We start from the raw sequence: 21,287 nt of genomic DNA, 5'->3' as shown, positions 1-21,287 counted from the left end.
TGAGTAATTGACAGAGAGGAAAACTCCTGTTTGATGGGCAAGGCCTGTGACTTTGGGGGAAGGCTTTTTAGAGGAAGTTGTTAATGGGCATGCTTTTTCATGAAGAATGTTTAAATCGCCTTCAAAAATGCCTTGCAGGGCTGTTTCAACTTTCTGGATTGCTCATCCCAACAATCATCTAATTGATAATGCAGCTGCAGGTTCCCAGGTAAATAATACTGAAGTGTTTTCAGATTATTTTTTGTATTATTCATGTTTATAAATGCTCTGGTTTATAAGGGTGTGATGTCTTGTGTGCCTCTGGAACCCAAGCATGACCTTGTTTCTGATACTGCTTGTCTGGTTGAGAGCAGGAGACATCTGAGGTGCGTTTTCTAAATCATTTATGACAATTCATTTCCATAGTTTATTAAGACGAAAAGAGGGTAGCTGATCTCCAGGGTTAGATCATCTCCAGAGTGCATTTGTAGTATGTTATGTGTGGTCTTTCTGGATTCTCATGTTTAAGTCCTATGTTGTCAAGAAACTGATCATTTCAATTTCTAGTGTTGATGAGCAAAGAAAGTCTCAGCTTTTTGTTATGGGAGTGGATTAGTCTTGAATACTGTCCCAGTAGTCACTCTGATTGAGTAGCACTTCCTTTTATTAAATGCAGGGATTGTGAGCTTTTAGGTATTTTATGTCCTTGATAATGTAGCTAAAAACTCAGTGATGTGCCATGATTCGACTGAGTTGTTTAAGACACACACACAAACACAAACACAAACACACACACACACACACACACACACGAATAAGGTTTAAGAAAATAAATAAATAGAATATTTTTTAAATGGTAGAAATGTTCCCTTGATAAACCTGGAGAAATTTACACTTACAAGTGAGTGTGATTTAAAACTACTAATGTAAAATATGAACGAATACTGTTAAGACTGTAACTGTGCTGAAAATTACAGTAGAGAAATATCAGCATTGCAGTAATACCTAAATATTTGTGTTGCTACATCATGACTATTTAAAAAACTTAAAAAGGAAAGGAATACCCACGTCATTTCTAAGGATTAAGTAAAAGATTAGTTGAAGGATTAGATAAGAATATGAGTATTACTGGGTGACAGTTGAACTCATATCTGTGCTTTTTCTTTAAAACATAAAACGTAGACTGGAGGTCCCTGTCATTGGAAGATTTTTATTTGACAGGGCAAAGACATGGGCATTTGATCACTTCAGGCTTTTATTCATTCATTTTCCATCAAATATTTGCTGAGCTTGTGTGAAGTTTGTGCCGAGAGTGTCTAATTGGAAAGGGATGGCTGAGAGTAGATTGCAGCCTTGCCGGGCACCATCTTCTGATCTATGCTGCCTTGCACGGCAGCAGCCAGAGCAGAGCTTCTTTTAGCTCTTTCCAGAAGTCAAGGGTTGAAGAATAAAGCAATTTTCAATTCCTCCGTGAACATGTGAGGTGAGATTACCAGATGCCCTTCCAGGGCCCCGATAAGAATAATGAAAGCATCCTGTGTATGTTCTGTTTCATTTCGTGGATTTCTTCCTTTCTAAAAAAAAAGTCTTCTCCAGTAAAGCTAGTGTTTGGCAGAATTTTCCACCCAAAGTAAACCAAACTGTTTCTTCATTGTGTCTTTCCATTGCCTTTTACAATGCTTCCTGTACCTGTTTTGACACCACAGAGTTTAACAGCAAACAGATGCTACCCTTCAACCCCATTGCATTCTGGGAGGGCCCACTTGGTCCTCAGCTCATAGGGGTATGTTACTGGACTTCTCGCCAGCACTTCAAGTCTGCTGTTGAGTTGTCTGTTTTGTTTCCAAAAGAGTTGAAGAGGCAAACATTTTTTTCAGAGAAGTTTATTTTATTAAAACCCATTTGTAAATGTTTATCATGGAAAAATGTTAAATATTACATTCATTTTGTATATATGCTTTCTATAATTCATCTCTCCTTTATGTTCCTAGAGGATTTGGCAACTAATATAGTACTTATTACATATATTTTAGTTATTTCTGTATTTCTCATAAGACTGAATTATTTGAGAGTAGTCTCTTTTTGTACACCTGGCATGTAGTGTACATTAAACAAATGTGTACTGAATTTGAATTAATATTAATCCTTGTATACTGTATGTTTATGTTTGAACAACCTGTTTAATCAACGTTCCAAAATGTGAAGTTTTGTTCTTCACATTGGGCCAATTTTCAATCATAATATAAAAAAAGTTTTACAGGCATTAAGAACATTATTTTCCATTTTCATGTCTCATTTTGTCAAAAATTTTTAAACTGTTCTCCTGTTATGGGCAGCAGTATTGAAATTGAACAGACAGGCTCCAGACGGAGACAGCATCCCGATTCATGCATGTGGTGGTTTTTATTTTTCCTTTGGCATGAATTTGCCTCAGGACAGGAAGGGCATTGGAGTTATTTGAAAGAAGTCAGTGAGCTCTACATGCTAGTGGACAGTTGTTTAATAGGCATGACTCATCTATTGATCAGGTTTGGAGGTAAACAGAACAAAACCACATTGCTTAAAGGCTGTGCTGTCCTGGTCACATGGAAGGCTTATTTGATTCTAAGTCTGCATAATGTTGTAAAGTAGATAATAAGAGAAAGTTGTTTGGAAAGGAAATTTTAGCATCAGTCAATTATTTCTTTAAATTTGATTTAAAAATATGCCTCATATAATGCTTTGAGGCTGCTAGATGTGTGCACAGCTTTTTGTAGTCAATTCTGGACCAAAAACAATGAAAAATTTGTGTTACAAAGATTTAGTGTTGTTGGCAAAGCAGTTAAGGTATGAGGGTGATTCATAGAGTATCTTTATAAAATAAGGCTTTGATGATCTTGCTCTTTCATTTATAGGATGCTGGAATATGGTATTTATTCCACAAGGAACCTACGGGGGAGTCCAGTGGATTGCAGTTCTTAGAGAAACCAGAACTCACTCCACTGGGTATATTTTATAACAACAGGGTCCATTCAAGTTTTAAGGTAGGTTCTTAAATTTTAACTATCAGTACATATGATTTACAGGGTAAAAGGATGGACTCTTATGATTATGTTTTAGTCCTTCTTGTGCTGCTGTAACAGAATGTAACAAAATAGCACCAACTGGGTAATTTATAATGAACACAAATTTATTTGGCTCATGGCTCTGGTGGCTGGAAAATCCAAGATGGAGGGGTCCCGTATCTGATGAGTGCCTTCTTGCTTCATTATCTGTGGTACAAAGGCCAAGAGAGGGCGAAGAGGAGCAAGAGTTTGAATTCACATCCTCAAGCTCTTTTATGGCTGGTATGAGTCAATTCTTGAGCCTCCTGACCTAGCCCATACCCCTGGGCCCCACCTCCCAGCACTGTTGAAATGAGATTTAAGTTTCCAACACCTGTGTCTTGGGAGACATCTTCAAATCAGAGAGATTACAAAGAAAATGTCAGTTTTGGGTAAAACTTGTCATTGGAGAAAGTAATTTGTGATCAAAAAGACATTTAACCTTTCCACTCTCAGCACTCTGTACATACACAGGTGTGCACAACACACACACACACACACACACACACACACACACACAGTTTGTTTACTTATGCCATGGACTTGATCCCTGTGTCTTCATCGTCTTCTCCTTTCCCTCCTTCTCTTTCACCTTCTTTCTAATCTTCAACCTCTATGGGTTGGAATGTGCACGTTGGATGAAGCACTTATGGGGATTAGGAAGCTTGCATACTTCCTTTCGTCCATCACAGGTCTGGTCAAACATTCTCTTGGGCATTTAATACTGATTATATAGATAGTGAAATATTGTTTAAGAATATTTGACCTACTTTACAATGCTGCAGAACAAGTAACCTACAGGTGATTCAGAAGCTTCAGTTTCTGTGGTATTTGGCACTACCCTCTTCCCCAGTGCCCTGGAGATCAATGCATTTGTTTCTTTTTGTGTTTGAAAAGTATTTAAATATTTTCATTTTCTCTCTCTCTCCCTCCCCCCCTCCCTCCCTCCCCCCCCTCTCCCTCCCCCCCCTCTCCCTCCCCCCCCTCTCTATATATATAAAATGACTAAATCCTTTACTTCCATGTGACTCATATCAAAGTTCAATAAACTTTTTGGTACTGGGGATTGAACCCAGAGGTGTTAGCACACATCCCCAGCCCTTTTTATTTTTTATTTTGAGATAGGGCCTCACTAAGGTGCTGGGGATGGCTTCAAACATGACAATCCTCATGCGTCAGCCTCCTGAGTCACTGACTCAGGTGTGCACCACCGCACCTGGTTCAATAAATTCTTTCTGTGAATGATACTCAGATTCTTTAAAAACATGTGTTGTGATTTGAAGAGCTTAGAATCACTTGGTGAATACTTTGGAGAGGAGATAGCTTTGCTATGATTTTTGTGAGTTAATGCCTAATAATTTTTGAAAGTAACATCTCAAAGTGAAAATCCTCAATTTTTAATAACTGTAAATGGTACAGAAACCACCTGATTCTAATTAAATTGTTGATGTCATATGCCACGATGTAGTAATCTCTTGTTAATTATAGTAATAGTAAATGTAAATAATATGAGTGGATAATTAGGTTTCAGTTTGTTAAATTTGGGACTATGTTAGTGGATAATTCTTATAGCTAAAGGCTATAAGTATTGGAGTCCACAAAAAGAAACCTGCCATCATTGAAACACATACACCAACCCCTATGACTTTGGTTGCTGATGCCTCTCGAATCTCTATCTAGTCCAGGTTGGCCATGTTTATGTGCCTGACTGTTGAGTTCCATTTTAGTGTCTCATGGACAAGTTTAAAAAAATGTTCAAAATTAAAATCCTTATTTCTAGGCCCTGACCTATTCCTCAATGTCTGTTTCTTGGAGTGAAACCACTAGTCTCCTTGTTGCCCAAACCAAAAAACATGAGCCACTCTGGCTGCCTTTCCTTCCATCCAGACATCTTATCAACTACTAAATCAACCTTGTTCTACCTAATAAAGTTCTCGGTCTGTCTGATTTCCTGTTCCTCCTGCCATGAGTCTAGGTCATCTTTATTTCTCTTCTGGAGGACTGAAGTCATCTCCTACTTCATTTCTTGTCTCTTTTCCTCCTTTTCAACTGTGGTTTCATCTTGTAGCTACATTGCTTGTTTTGTTTCTTAAGCTATCCTTGGTTGTGATAGTTTTTGAATTCTTGATTCCTGCAGCATATCACCTTTGTATGATTTGGTGTATATATACTTTAAAATACTTCTTTAGTTGTGGATGGACACAATACCTTTATTTTATTTATTTACTTTTATGTGGGGCTGAGGATCGAACCCAGTGCCTCATATGTGCAAGGCAAGTACTCTGCCACCGAGCCACAACCCCAGCATCCCCCCCCCCCCCCCCCCCCCCCCCCCCCCCCCCCCCGTCAACTGTTCCATGCTTTCTCTCATCTCGAGACTTTTGTACAAACTATGCCCTGAGTTTTTACCTCTGGGATCTTCAGCTGCTCCCCGCCTTCCCCTGCCATGCATGGTTGTTCTTTCCCATCCTGAAGGTTTCAGCTTTATGCGGTCACTTCTGTTAAGGAGGAAACATTCCCTCAGTGCTGTCCCACCCACGAAAAAGGCCACATCTAGGGAGCCGTTCTCTGCTGCCTTTCTCAGCCTTCGTCTGGTTTTTTTTTTTTTTTCGGCCATAAGCTTTTTGTGTTGGGTTGTAATTATTTACTTAATTTCAGGTCATCCTGATAGTTTCTGCTTCAGTAACTGCACATCATATTTTACTTGTTAGCTAATGTATAACGCTTGGTGCCTCCCGCAGAGTAGGCACTAAGTAAATATTTGTTGAATGATTGAATGAGTAAAGTCATAAAAATATCCAGGAATGTCATTGTTTTTCATGCCTTTGCTCTGCTGTTTATCCCATTCCCCCCACATGCATTCTGGGTAGAAGTGATAAACTAGAACTTATTTACATGACTCGTAATATATGTAGGTGTAACTTGGGATGCATATTTATTTTAGTCCATTATTATGTATTTCAGGCTGGCTTATTTATTGACAAGGGAGTCAAAACAACCAACTCCAGTGCTGCTGACCCGAGGGAATACCTCTGTTTGGATAACAGTGCAAGGTAGAGCTGGCTCTTTTAACTCACACTCAAGTCTTATCTTGCCAAAGCAGAACTTTCCGAGTGGAGCACATTGTGCACTTTTCTCTGGCAACACATTTGGGATAACGATTTGAAAGTTTACAGAGGGTTTTGGAAAAACACTTCTCTGCTGTCCCAGGTCCTGAGTCTGGGCATTTATCTTACTGAAATGCCAACAAATTGGTGCTTTTCTCCTTTTTCATTGTGATAAATTGATGTTAGAGGGAGTTACAGAAAGAGAAAGAAGAAAGAGATGTTGAAAAGTTCTCATATTTGGAGAAAAGTATGACTCATTGAAAAATAAGTTTAACTAAGATGTTTCATTTTAATCCTGCAAAACCAAAACATATAGAGTTTATGTTTAGTGGTCAAAATGGAACATTGCATTGAATCGATTTCAAAGGGAAAGATCCCTGATTTGATGATCAAGCTGATTCTGGTTCAGTTGTTTGTGGCCTCAGATCCACATCCTAACCAAGCTCTGTGTTGCTTCCTACATAACCACAGAATGTGGTTGGGATATGGATCAGCATTTCAGCAGAGTTCTGTTACAACCTGTATGTGAGCCAAAATAAATAAAGGGTCTCAAATGGAAATAAAGTTTTCTGGGAAAGATGGCAACTTATGGTCATATTTGGTAGACAGGGTATAAATATTATTTTTCTATACTTCAGGTTGATTCAACAGTTTATGGAGTTGAACAGGTGCTAGATTTAATGGGCTCTTTTAATAGAAATTTAAGAGAGGAATGCCAGGCCCATTTGTTCTTAAGGGAATAAAGGAGGAACCATACTGTTGGTTAATGAATCTAAGTGTGAAGCAGAATCCTTGCAATATATCACTAGGGCATGAGGTCAGGAGAAACTGGGGAAAGTAATTTGTAAATTGCTCATCAGGATGCCTCATAGGTCAATTTGAGCAATGTAATATTTTAGAGCTGTGATCAGATAACATCGGAAAGCCCAGAAATGATGGGCACTATTTAAGTAAAACACAAGATACTGTATAGTTCATAGTTAATCAACACATGAAATGGATATATAGGGAAGATAAAATTAATAAAAAGGAGCATAAAGATTAGAAAAATATATGGACCACCAAAAGAATATTAGCAAATAAAGAAATCTATGTTAGAAGGTCTCTCCCACTTTTTAAGAGTTTATTATAATTTGTAGGACTAGTATAATTTGTAGAACTAGTAATATGTACATTGCTAACTTAGGGCCTTCAGGTAACTCTTTAAATACAGCACAGTTGGCTCCTTTCCTTGCCTTCAAAAATCATTTATATAATTTAAATAATATTGCTGTGTGTGTATATATACACATATACATATAATTAATACATGTACAAACACAAGTGTGAATAGATGAGTAAACATATTTAAGAATCCATTGATATTTTAACTAGATTTGACAATAAAATTCTCATTATGGCTTAACAAATTTTTTATCAGAGGTTTGTTTATGGTGTTATGAAAATGATAATCTTTCTTCTGCATCCCATTATTTCTCTTACCAGTATGTAAGTGCTATACATATTGGTAAGGAACTGGACTCCATTTGAATGAACTTAGTATAGAAGATGAGTTATGAGACATTTGGCAGCTGTGTTCCATACGTTTAACTTTGCATAGACTAATGTATAGAATGTGTCTACCTGTATTCATATAATCCAGACATGACTAAAAAATGCTAAAACATAAATGAGTAGTAGACTAGTCTACAAATTAAATGCTAGGCTCTTGGGATCCAGAAGATACTGAGTTCATCAAAGAGGAAGTTGACTCACAATTAATCAGATGAGCCTTTCCTTGTCTTTAAGATGTGTGGGAACTTACAAGAATCCAAAACTGGGAAATTTTAACTCATGGAAGCACTTGATTTGAAATTGAGAAATGTTATCTAAAAAATGACAGAACATTAGAACCACCAGTACAGGTAAAGCAGAAGACAGTTAAGGCTGGAAGTGTGCTGAATCACATAGATGATGATGAAAAATCAGGACAGTTAGCCATATTTTCTATATACCACATGGGAAAGAAGATTAAAATAAAGGATATTGAAGCAAGTGGTTAATGACTGAATTATATGGATAGGGAGTTCAGAAGAGGTAAGATGGCTAGAGCAGAAAATCAGATGTTTCTTTATGGTAGTTTTTTTTTTTTTTAATAGTTTCTACCTTGTATAGACAGCTTCCTTTGTAGAACTTGTCTATCTGCTTAATGTTGTGTTATATCTGCACAGCTATTTGCAGCAAGTATGATGACAGATGAGTATGTGTTGACTCAGAGTCAGACTTTTTACCACTTAAGTCAGAGCTAGTTAGGGTAAAGGCCCTGAGTCACGTAATTGGATTGAATGCCCTGTCTGCACTGCTACCACCGTAGTCTGAACCTCCAGCATCTGCCTGAAATACAGCCTCCAGAATGGCCTTGGAGGCCATTCATTTCTTAAATAGCAGCCTGTAATCTGCTGAAACCTGATACCTCACCCCCAATTCCAAGCTTCCATTGGTCCCATTGCACCTTGAATGAAGACCCACCTGCTCATCTGGCAGGAGCCTGCCCTCCAGCCCATCTTCCTTGCTTTGCTCTCCAGGGCTTGGAGTGGATGCTTGGAGTGGAGTGCTGAGCTCATGTGTGCCCAGGGGCATGTGCACTTGCTCTTCTTTCTACAGAGCTGCTTCTCACATCATGCAGATAGTGAGCACCTACTGTATGCCAGTCAGTGTGGCAGTAGCATTATGCCAAGGCTATTTCCTGACCGTGTGATTGAGAATCTCAACCTGCTGAACTGATTTTTGAAAAGCTGTCTGTTTTTTTATAAGTTCTTCCCCTAACTTTGTGAAGTAGTGGACTTAGGGGATTATTTGTTTGAGTCATTATAGTGGATAGTTTTTGACACCAAGTCTTTGACTTTTTCATTAAGGTTCTCACAAATGGTTTAGAGAGAATAAAGAGAAAAGGCAAAATTCAGGCTTTATAAGTAAATCAATTAAATACAATCTATTTTAGATTTAGACTACTAAACCCAGTTTTATTTCTACATATGAATCATTTAACCAGTACACAATTCAAATAATTCAATTCACATATGTGTATGTTGAAATATACGATTACTTTATGTGATTAGTTTACATCAGTAACAGGAAACCTAGGAGTCTGTGAAAACATGCTAATTTTCCTGGTTTAAGTGTGTATGTGGGTGTGTGAGTATTTGTTTTTAATGAAAATGATTTTTGTGTTTATAATGTTCTGTAGTGTCCATTCTGTAATCTGACTTAAAAAAAAAAAGTAAGAAGCTAAAAAGCAGTTCTGTGGGAAGTTGTGTGTAAATGAATGTTACTTTTTTTCTTTGACATTTGAAATATGAATTATTATGTCTTAAGATGTTTGTTTTGGCCAAATTTAAATCCTGCTTCTTGATACTTCAGCTTATGACTATAAACAGCTAATTTTTATTCCTTTTTATTTATTTATTTTTTATAAAATTGCCCTCTTTTTAAACCCTCAGGTTTCGACCTCATCAGGATGCAGACCCTGAAAAGCCACGAGTTGCTGCTGTCATCGACAGACTTATTGCTTTTAAAAACAATGATTATGGAGCATGGGTGCGAGGAGGGGATATTATCGTGCAGAATTCAGCGTGGGTATTCTCGGCCAAGTTATTATCTGATGACATGTATATATTTATTTTTAAGTTTTTTTTTTTAAACCAACAGGATGAAAGTATGGTGGTGATTCCTGGAATCACATTGTTATTATTATTTTTATTAATAAGACAAGGTCTAAGGAAGTATGCTAGAGTTAACAGACTGCAAATATTTGGAATCGTCTCATTCTTGTGCTTTTATTGGAACTGAACTTGTCTGGTGACATGAGAGCTTTGCAATGAGATTGAACAGAAGCTTAGGATTTAACTTTAGGTACTAATGTGGTTTATGTCAGAGCACTGAATATTTGAAACTACCTGCATTTTTTTTCCCCCTTCTTGGAAAGTCCTGAAAGTTTTTCTGATTTTTTTTTTCTCCATTGCCATTCAAAGCAAAGCTGTATAATTCCACCTTACTGAGACTATTGACTTATTTCTTACCATGACTTGAAGCAGGAAGTTTCTCACTTCTTTTTTTCTACTTGTTTGAAGAGAGGCCTGATGCAGGTTGAGCTAAAGGTTTGGTGATGCAGGTTGGGCTAAAGGTTTGGTGTTCAACCATCTGGAAAGAAGATTTTGATTTTTTTTTTTTTTTTTCTGGCACTGACCATTAGCTTCTTGGCATTTCACCATCATTTCTGACTTTTATCACCAAGGCGGGGAGGAAATTGATATTACACTGAATCTGTAGAAATGACTTAGGCAATGCATATTATACATTTTTGAAAAGAATACTGTGATCTAATTATTTCCAAACAATAATTCTAAAAATAATAATTTTAGCTTGCACATGCTGCTTACTATGTGTCAGACACTATTCCAAATACTTGAAGTTATTTAGTGTATTTAATGTTTCAAGGATTCTCTGAGGCCTGGCATGATGGCTCCTATCTGTGATCCCAGCAGCTCCAGAAGCTGAGGCAAGAGAATGGCAAGTTTAAAGGCAGCCTCAGCAATTAGGAAGGCCCTAAACAACTTAGCAAGACCCCGTCTCAAAACATAAAAAGAGCTAGGAACGTAGCTCAGTGGTTAAGTGCCCCTGGGTTCAATTCCCAGTACATGAAGAAAGAGAATTCTCTAAGGGTGGTTATATTATTTATTTCAGCTTATAGATGAGAAAGTCAAGGGAGAAAAAGGTCAAATAACTTGCTCAAGGTCACACAGCTAATAATTGGCAAAGCCAGGATTTGAACCAGGTGCCACCACTTCACAGTTTGTGTTTCAGTGTGCAGTTCAGCTTCTGTGTGATTGGAGAGAGTAAACATGGGGACTTCCTGGATTTCACAATTATGTATTAGAGAATTATCTCTTATGCGGTAAATTAAAGTGTTCTGTCATCATCTGTTCTCTTACAGATTTGCAGATAATGGAATAGGACTAACCTTTGCCAGGTTTGTAATTGCTTAAAAATGCTTACTTGATTATTATAAAGCCAGGTAAAATTACCCTAGATTTTTTTCCAGGGATGGGAGGCAGGTGGAGAATAGAGTAGATAACCCACAGGAATGTTTTATTATTCATGAACATTAAAAAAAAAAAAAAGTTAGCACCCTCTTTCTGATACCACTAGAGGGCCAAAAATACATTTTTATTGACTAATTGAATTCCTACCAAAGCAGTAGGTTAATCTGGCTGGAATTCCACAGAGGAACAAGCCAGTCATAATTTTTGCTTAGAAGAAAGCATTTGAGATTTAGACTGTAGTTTTTAAAAAGTAGGCTATGAAAGAGAAAGAGAAACAGGAGGTTAAAAACCAATATTTTTCCTTTAGAAGCTACTTTAGAGCATTAAGAACTAAACTTTTTGTGTTAATATTTTTCTCTGGATGGTAATCATTGTTGTCGCCATGTTATTATCTCATTTGCAGTGCTGTTGCTTGAGACCAATCAGTTGTGGCTACAAAATTAAATTTCCTTTGTTTCTGTGTAATTTGCAAGGCTCTTAATAATTTATAAGAGGCATTTTCACAGTTTAAAGTCAGTTTCTGGTGATTCGATAATCATTGAATTGAAAGTGTAGTAGAAAAAGGTATTGGCTTTGAAGTCTTTGTTTTTTTAAGCTATTTAAGTTATAGTTTGCATTCTTGTGAGGTAAACTTGAATTTTTTGAAGGAGTAGGGCTGATGACTGTCTTCATTTTAACAGTGATGGAAGCTTCCCAAGTGATGAAGGTTCCAGCCAGGAGGTATCTGAATCCCTCTTTGTTGGGGAAAGCAGGAATTACGGTTTTCAGGGTGGTCAGAACAAGTACTTTGGCATTGGAGGAATAGACCAGAAGCCTCGGACATTACCTCGGAATAGGTAAACATTGCTTTGGTAATAGAGATTTTTAATTCAAGCAATAGAAGGAAAATGTAACACTGAAAAATTTTCTGTAATAATTCTGGATAGATTGGTTCCTACTGTAACTTCCTATCTTACTGTTGCTCCTGTTATTATCATTGTGTATATTATCCTCATCAAATTTCATCCATTAACTATTAGTCATTTCATAGATTCTATCATTGATTTTATAACAAGGAAGTCTACCTTGTTTCTTAATTCTTACATAAGACCTTATGTAAGCTGGTGTGTTTTCTTTATTTTTCTTTTTACTTTCTTGAGACATAAAAAGTTGCCAAACCATAAACTATGACATTAGGTCAGTTTTCCCTCGGTTTGTGATGTTGGTTTTCAGAAATAGCCACTGGAAAAAGGAAATTACCTCTTTTGAAAACGAGTCCTAGAAAATAGGAGATGGTTGATGCCAAAATTGACTCAAAACTCCACCACGACTGTACAATTCACAGTGTTTGAGGTGTTAGGGGAGGGGCAGACTTTTGGCTTGTTTTCTGTCAGCATGATCAGAGCCATTAAAATAGTACTTAGCACTAGAAAGATTCTTCAAAGCTTTTAGAAAACTGTTAACTAATTAATCTCTACTTCAGTTCTATGAGTCTTCAGTTCTGGAGTCGTCCTCATTTTATTTGAGAGAAAACCAGGTAGAGAAAAATCAAAGCATGTTCTAAAGATCTCAAATGTAAGTTTATGCCATATTAATCAAGAATCAGCTCCTTAAAGGAGTGCACTCTCTGGATATTGGGTCAGAGGTAGGAGAATTGGGCAAACAGACTCTCAACTTTACTAGTTTCTGGCAAAGGGTGGCCTGTGCTTGGCTTCTCTGCCCTTGTGCCTGGCTTCCTGAGACTCTGTTTTATTGTGGTGGTGCTGGGTATTGAGCCCAGGGCCTGCACATGTCAGACTAATCCTCTGCCACTAAGATGTACCCCAGTGGTGCTTGTCTTTGTGGAATATTGAGCATCAGGGTATGCTATAATATTTAGAAATCCCATGGAAGCCAGTGGGAAAAGAACCTAATGAATTTTTTTTAATAGCTAACATAATTAGGCTGCACCTGCCTCTCCTAATAGTGTAGATGGGAAAAAAAAAAAGGAGCCATATTGGTTGGGGAATGGGCTGCAGTATCATGGTGGGTGATTTGATTTCATTTTTTTTTTAATTGTACATTGTCCTCCAGTTTGATTTCAGATTTGTTTTTGTTTGCCCAGGAAGATTTTCAAAACAAATTTCACATTGATGAATGGATTATTTTTGTTGTACTGATTTTTATAATATTTTCTATGAGGGAGAACCATTTTGAGTTATGTGCTTAGAAACATAGCACGATGCACAGGTTTTCATACAGAATACTGGGTTTTCTTGCTAGGGTGTATGCTTTTGTTGTAGCATATCGTCAAGTTGTAATTAGTTACTGTAGAAATCTTTGCAGTGTGTTTAAAGAATTCAACAGGAAATTAAACTTAAGGAATTGAGAATATTATAGGATTTGTATATTAATTCTGGCTAAAGATTTATGATTAGTAGGCTAAGGAGAAAGGAAGGATATGAATACAAAGAAGTTCTCAATCTAGCCAGCCCTTTGACATAGCAAGCCCTGAGGACTTAAGCTTTTTACTTTTATTTATATCATTTCAGCCTTTTACTGTCATTTAGTGGCTTCAGAGGAGGTTTTTTGGTGCTGGGGATCTAACCCAGAGCCTTATGCACTCTAGGCAAGTGCTCCACAATTGAGCTTTACCCCCAGCCCTCAATAAATCATCTTAACTGAGTTGATGCAAGGAATCCAAAGTCACCTCTATAGTGAGACCTCTGTTCTATCCAAAAGTAGCCTATCTTCCCCCAGTCTATTGTGTTTATGTCTTTTTCTCTCTATTGCACTTAGTATCTGAAATTTTCACTTTGTTTTTTTGTTTATCGTTCCCACTGCAGTATATATTTTATTCCAGGAGGGACTTGTTTTGGTTACCACTGTACCCTGGAATTATGCTTAGCGCTTACAAGATATTTAGCAGTTTGTATAACACAAATAAGTGCTGGTCAAGAGGCAGGCCTATCTGCATAAAACAAAATCTTGTATTTTAACAGGACATTCCCAATTAGAGGCTTTCAGATTTATGACGGGCCCATTCATCTCACCAGGAGTACTTTCAAAAAATATGTGCCAACTCCAGATAGATACAGCAGTGCAGTTGGCTTCCTCATGAAGAATACCTGGCAGATAACCCCCAGAAATAACATTTCCCTTGTGAAGTTTGGTCCACATGTAAGTACATTCTTAAGGTTCCTACACATGACTTTAGTGGGAAAAGAAGGGATAACAGATTCTGAAGGACAAAAACACAAAGGGTTTATACTAAGTCTTAATGTTGGGGAAGAAGAATACATGCAACTCCTAATCCCATTCACTCTTTCCCATTGAGTTCAAGGCAAGAACAGAAGTCCCAGGTGACTTGGGGTATCTCTGACATTCAAGTGATAATCTTGATTAGGTAAATGACTTAAAGTGATGACATAGGGGGCATGTCACAGGAACATGAGGACTTATGATTTTGGGAAATTGAGTATAATAAGCTAGTACTATAGCCCCATCTCCACTAGGAGGATTTGGGACCTATCTGGTATTTTACTTATGTGGAGCAGTTTTTCTGGGTAAATGGAAGATAAAAAATTGGGGACACAAAAGAATGCTGGGAAGTGCGATCAACATTGTGTTCTGTTATGAACTGTTGGGTGGATTTTATAAAAATTGCAAAGAAGATAGACTTCCATTGTTTATAGTGTAGTAGCCCATAGAAGTGAATTTCTTAGCAGTTTCACCATTTCCCTGTTGTCCGTAATACACAGGACAGTCTGATTATGGACTCGCAGGACTTCGCCATCTTGCCAGGTCCACGGTGGTGGTGACATAAGCCAAAACTGGAGAATAGCTCAACGTTCTCAGTTCTCTCACTCATGTCACAAACTTTATGGTTGACCACTTTAAAATAAAGCTCAAGATAGGTTTATCAGTCTCTATCTAGTTTTCTAAAACAGCTAATGCATAGAACTGAGGTAGGGGCAAAAATTAGGTTCTCAGCTGAATTGGTTGATTTTCTTTTGGGTGACGTGACCCCAGGTTAAGAGGTGGGCCATACTAAGAGATGTTTTCCCATATAAAATAAGTAGGAAGATTTTTTTTTCTCTTCTTCTTCAGTGCTAGGGATTGACTCCTGGGCCTAGCTGGTCAAGGCTCTTCCATTGAGCTACATCCCCATCCCTTTATGGTGAACCTTAGAGCACCTCTCCTGTGTGAAGGTTGGCTGTTTGCTTACTGCCCATGTGGACTTCCCCATAGTCCTCCATGCATAGAATTCAGTGACCACTGATGTGGTCACATTAAAAAGCCGTTTTTGAAATGTTGCATTTATTGTGAGAGTCGGAATGTTAAATTATAACAGCACAAGAGCATGCATGTCGGTTAAGTTCAGTGGTTCATCCTGCTTGGAGTTTTCTGTGGTGGTGATACTCTGGGAATAGTTTCTAAAAGAAATAGTTTGCAAAATTTGTTCTGCATAAATAGGTAGAAAATGTACTATGAACTTTTCTCAGATTTAACCACTGGAGGCACAAAGGAAAAAGAAAACTGTAGAACTTAAGAACCTGGACCTACTTGACTAGAAACTTCACTGTTTTCCAATGAGTAGCTTTATCTAAATGATAAATATCCTTGGGTGATGTAAGAATAAAGAAATGTTAGAGGAAATCAGTAATTTTCCACAAATAAGAAACAGCTATAAACTATCATCTGCAATCTGCTTTGCAGGTCACTTGTACATATTTAGTAAAGGCTTTAAATTAACCACCCGATATAAAAATTACTGAGCGGGGCATGGTCAGGTTGAGGAGAGAGAGACAGCAGTCTACACATTTCAGCAGATTTCAGTGAGTTCAGTAGTAACCCAGATATACTAAGCTACTGCTTACATGATATATCAGTTTTGAACTATACTTATTTTTTGGTGGGGAGGAGTCATATGAATAAGTAGCTAAAGCTTTTGGGGTGAAACACATTAATTAGCTCTAAAGAAGTACTTTAATAGGTCTTTAGTTAATTGAGGTATAATTTGCATGCAGGGAAATACATAGGTCTTATGTGTGGAATTTATAATTTTTGGCAACTCTATATATACAACTTCATAGTTCTTTTTCTCTCAACTCTGTTCATTTCCCTTACCATAATTAGTTTTCTCTCAACTCTGTTGGTTTCACTTACCATAATTAGTTTTGTCAGAGCAGGTTAATAGTTTTCAGTGGGGGGGGGGAAATGGGAATAAAAAGATGAGATTCAATATTTGCCAATTGACCTTTGTAAGGCTTTAGACATTTTTCCCCCAAGCAGGCTATTAATTAAGTAGAAAACTCTGATTGACTGGGTGCCATAGTTACCAACAATGAACCCTAACTCCAAACTGTTTTCACTTTAAAGCAGTTGTGTGATGGGCAGGCACTTGGGTCATCGAAGGCTGATTCCGAGATGACAGGAGCCCTTATTTTGTGATGTCCTTGGTTTTCACTGCTATCAGGTCTCTCTGAATGTCTTCTTTGGAAAACCTGGGCCCTGGTTTGAAGATTGTGAGCTGGATGGGGACAAGAACTCCATATTCCATGACATTGATGGCTCTGTGACAGGGTACAAGGATACTTATGTGGGACGAATGGACAACTACCTGATCCGCCATCCAAGCTGTGTCAACGTGACTGAGTGGAATGCAGTGGTTTGCAGTGGGACCTATGCCCAGGTAGGCCCAGAAGGCAGTTGGATGCTGAGTCCTCAAGCTTCTCATAGCACTGCCTCTGTGAGGAGGTCACTTCAGCTTCTTGGTGTGATTGGTGCTTTGCCAAGAATGATTTTTTTTCAGGGGTGGGGGAGTGAGTTTTACTGAAAGCCACCTCAGTTTAGCAAATGAAAAAGTGATTTGTAGTGGGACAAAATGATTCACCCTTGTTGAAATAGGTTTGAAATATTGCTGTGGAGAGAACGCTTGTGTTTTGGCTCTTAGGTTTCTCACCCTGTTCCAGCCCAGTCCCCTTAGAGGAAGTTTTATCCTTTGCTTTCAGGGACATATTTCTTTACTTAATTAGGGAATCTGACTAAAGTGGGAAGTTCCTCTCGGGGAGGTGACCCTGATGACAGACACATGAATGCAAGGAAAACATTTAGTGTGTGGAATGGCACAGAAAAGTCAGGGCTCTAAGCTGCAAAGGTAATTTTGACAGTGAGATTTGAATGGAAGAGATTATAGAACAGAGGCACCAACAGCCCAGAATTTTGAAGGAAGCAGACCCCTCTTGCCCCCGCCCATATTCTAGACAATGAGAGGTTAGGATTTAATAATAGACTGTCAGGGGAGATAAAAGAATAAAGGAAAGGGGATGATTAGAACCTAGGGAAATTAAAGGAAGAGCAAAGATCCTTTAAGTGGAATTGGGCTCTGAAAGCCCCCAAGGCAGGGAAGAAGCCCTCCTGCCCCTCCATTTTTTTGGAAGATGCTCTTATTCCGTCGTCTGGACTCTTCCTGGGAAGGGACCAGTTTTGTGATCTTTCCCCACGGCCAGCCTCTGCTTGCTTTGCCTGTTAAGCATTCGTGGACTCTGCCTGTTCCTTCTCTGAGCACCCGGAGCTTACTGTATTTCTACCACTCAAGCTTCTGTAGTTGGAGCGTCTTATAGTGGAATTGTTCACCACTCTTCTGACTTTGGATCATGACTGTTAAAATATGTGACTTTTACATTTAAAAACTTAAAAAAACAATTTTTGGATTCTAATCTATCAACAAGGACAAAGGGCTTGAATGTGATAAAGACTGGACAGTGCTTCTCATTTATTTTAATGTGTTATTAGCTTCTGTGTTATGGCATTTCTCATTACCATGAAGGAAAAAAAAAAACAGAACAAAAGTAATATAGGACTAAGTCTTGGGGGACAAGGAGAGAATGGAAAATTAACTGCAGTATAATACTGAAAAGAATGTGGTTTGAAAATATGATTTCTTTTTTTTTCTCTCATTTTATTCTTAATCAGAATTTCCTTTGCTTCAAATTGTTTGCCCATCTGTACTTAGGAATCTATGGCCATTCTAGAATTAAAACTAAAGCAAAAGCCAAAAATAAAAAGCCCTCAGTCTTTTAATAGCTACAGTTTTCATTAAATTTTTTTGTCAACCATGTATATTCACATGTGGGTATCTGTCAGCTTTCTTAAAGTGGTAGATGCTCACTGATGAAAATTATTATGAATTTATAAAGTACATGGTTATGATAACTCATACTTTTTATGAATTAATTTTAATAATAAATGTTATATGTATTTTTCATTTATTTTTCAATATTTACTCATAATTATTTATCCCTTTGGGTTTTTAACATTATTTGAGGTAGGAACTTAATCTTTCTATCTTAACAAAGCAGAAGAGTAGTTCCATTTGTACTTGTAGATGCAGAAAAAAATAAGTCATCAGGGACCTCCCAGGAGACTCTGGGAATGGTAAAACTGCGGGTCAGGAGTTCTCGCCTGAGAATTTGTAATTTGGGCTGGAAGTTCTCATCTGTAACCATTTGCTCTCGCGTAGAAATAACGTAGCAAACATTTGTAGGCAAAAGACAGTAGCATCTGAATCCCAAGATAGAATAGTTATTTTATAGCTGTATGTAAACATTTTTAAATGGCATATGAGCTCTTTGCATACCTGATGCATAAAGATACTCAGGAAGAAAGGTGGTAACAGAGAATTGAAGTCACTTTTGCCACCTCCAGTCATCCTTGGGCAGGAAGTGGGGGATGTACATGTCTGCCTGCCCACCTCCCCCCAAATCAAATATATGTCAAATATAAATAAAAGACTTAAGAAAATAATATATATTAAAGTATATATTACGTGGGTATTTAAATAAAAACAATCAGAAATATTAAAAGTATGTTTTCCATCTATTTTTAAGTCTTTAAGTGGTGTCAGTACAGAAGAGTATTAAATTTGTCAGACATGAACAAAAGAACATATATTTAATTAAGTCATTATAGACAAGATTGTAAGAAATGGCAGAAAAAATATGGAAGTATTCTTCATTAAGCATCAATATTCTCCAAACGTTTTAATACTTCTGGAGAATTTAGTTACTGGATACTGCTTTGTTTTAGGAAATTGTTCTGAGGTTTGTCCTTTGGAAGATGCATTTGTGGAAGGTTTTGTTTTGGCATGAAGAGCGGCTCGAATGCCACTGGAATAAATTCAAGATTTTCAAATTTGTCTCAGCTTAATGTTTTTCCAGTTGCTGCAGAGTACTTTATAATTTTTTTTGAATGGGTGAAAAATGACTTCTTGGGCTAATGTAGGTCATGGAAAATTGAAAGCCAAAGCCCCAAGATATATAAATTTTCCATCTCTTGGTTTGGAGGAAAATCTCTTAGATTTGAGTAGAGGGTATCAGTTTTCACATTAGTTTACTAATTTTTTTTGCCCATGTGTTCTTCAGATTGAGGGATTTCATGACAGGCTGAATAAGCCACAGGAGTTTTATATTCTGATGAATAAGCTGGCCTGCAGTGGTGGAACTGATGATGAAGATCTTGGCTAGCAAGAACGCAGGGTCTGTTCTGACCACATCTAGTTTAAGCAGGCTGCATTGTTAAGTGTGGCTTAGGATGTAGTTGGCCACTGCTCATGTAGTCTGGCACAGATCACAGAATCTCTCTTTTTAATGTAGAGACCCTTGACTTTGTGCTAGAAAGATTTGTATAGTTATTTCAATTTTCATCCTCTTTCATTCAGTTCTTATTTGTTCTTTCAAGGTCTATGTACAGACATGGAACACACAAAATCTTAGTATGACCATCACACGAGATGAGTATCCATCCCACCCTATGGTACTCCGGGGGATTAACCAGAGGGCTGCCTTTCCTCAGTACCAGCCTGTGATCATGCTGGAGAAGGGTTACACCATCCATTGGAATGGGCCAGCACCGCGGACTACTTTTCTATACCTCGTAAACTTCAACAAGTATGTTTCTATTACTGTCATTTCAAACAGTTGAGCAAGTACTGACTTAGTGAAGAAAACAATAACATATTTCCTTCCTATCAAGAATGCCTATTTCATGTACTTTGATCCTGTTGTGGAGAGGCTGTATGTTTTGTGTTGATGGAGTAAAGAGATTATTTATATAAATTGGGTCCTGTTATTTTGAAAACATTTCTTTTTTTTCTGAGACCAAGGTATAGCAATAAGTTTTAAGGTAGGCTGCTGAACTTTAAGTCCCTGTAGCTGAAGTTGGAAGAAGTTTTATATGATTTTCCAAATGGGCACTGGTAAAATTAAAAGATTTTTGATGCCAAGTTTAGACTCGACAGAAGAAAGTGGGTTTGATTGGTAATATCTGCTGTGGGTAAGTGGAGGGAGTTGGGGTTTAAATGCCCTGACTTAAAGCATGATTTTGTCCCTTCTCAGTTGTTTGTCCCAATGATATCAAACTCAATCCAAGTTGATATGTTTACATTAATTTACACAAGTGTGTCAGTTGATAAAAAGAAAAATGAACTCAGATGTGCAGGGAAAAAAACCTGAATGAATAGATAAACCCAAACTCTTTTTTCCCTGTAGTGGGTAGAGGATATGGCAACTAAATCTGCCTTAGGGAGTGGGGCCAGGCTGCAGTCAGAAAGTGATACTTTGGTCAGTCTTGTTACAAAATCAGAGTTGGGACAGGGCCTACTCTACCTGGGGAATGATGGATTTGATGAGATGGGAACATAGGGTGTTAGGAAAAGTGACCCAAAGTGAAGTCAGATAGGAGAAAGGGGACTACAGTTGTCCTTCTGTGTCCTTGGGGAACTGGTTTCTAGGACCACCCACCCACCCATGAGTACTAATCTGTGGATGCTCAATGCCTGTTATACCGTCCTGTATATTTTAAACCACTTCTGGATTACTTATAAAACCTAATATATAAATGCTATGCAAATAATTATATATAGTTTAAGGAACAATAATAAGAAAAGAGTGTGTTTTCACCACAGCTGCAATTTTTTATTTTGAAAATATTTTTGAATTGGGGTTCATTGGTTGAATCCTGTGAATGTCTACTCTGCAGATAAGGAGGCCCACTGTATTTTGAAGGGCAGGAGCAAA

General features: G+C 37.7%; 1 protein-coding gene across 4 annotated transcripts in view; it reads left to right on the top strand.

Moving 5' to 3' along the window:
- Window positions 1–21,287, top strand: part of CEMIP2 (cell migration inducing hyaluronidase 2) — a 74,714-nt gene that overhangs the window by 35,692 nt on the left and 17,735 nt on the right. For all 4 annotated transcript variants that reach the window (XM_081281605.1, XM_081281603.1, XM_081281604.1 and 1 more), the window contains 9 exons: window positions 139–208; window positions 2,874–3,002; window positions 6,027–6,115; window positions 9,649–9,780; window positions 11,142–11,177; window positions 11,931–12,086; window positions 14,211–14,388; window positions 16,688–16,903; window positions 19,951–20,159. In XM_081281605.1, coding sequence (XP_081137731.1) covers window positions 139–208; window positions 2,874–3,002; window positions 6,027–6,115; window positions 9,649–9,780; window positions 11,142–11,177; window positions 11,931–12,086; window positions 14,211–14,388; window positions 16,688–16,903; window positions 19,951–20,159 — 1,215 coding nt within the window. The remainder of the gene's footprint in view (window positions 1–138; window positions 209–2,873; window positions 3,003–6,026; window positions 6,116–9,648; window positions 9,781–11,141; window positions 11,178–11,930; window positions 12,087–14,210; window positions 14,389–16,687; window positions 16,904–19,950; window positions 20,160–21,287) is intronic.

Source organism: Spermophilus citellus, assembly GCF_964194105.1.
Source record: "Spermophilus citellus genome assembly, chromosome: 2".
Lineage (NCBI taxonomy): Eukaryota > Metazoa > Chordata > Mammalia > Rodentia > Sciuridae > Spermophilus > Spermophilus citellus.
This window is presented reverse-complemented; position numbering and strand designations above follow the sequence as displayed.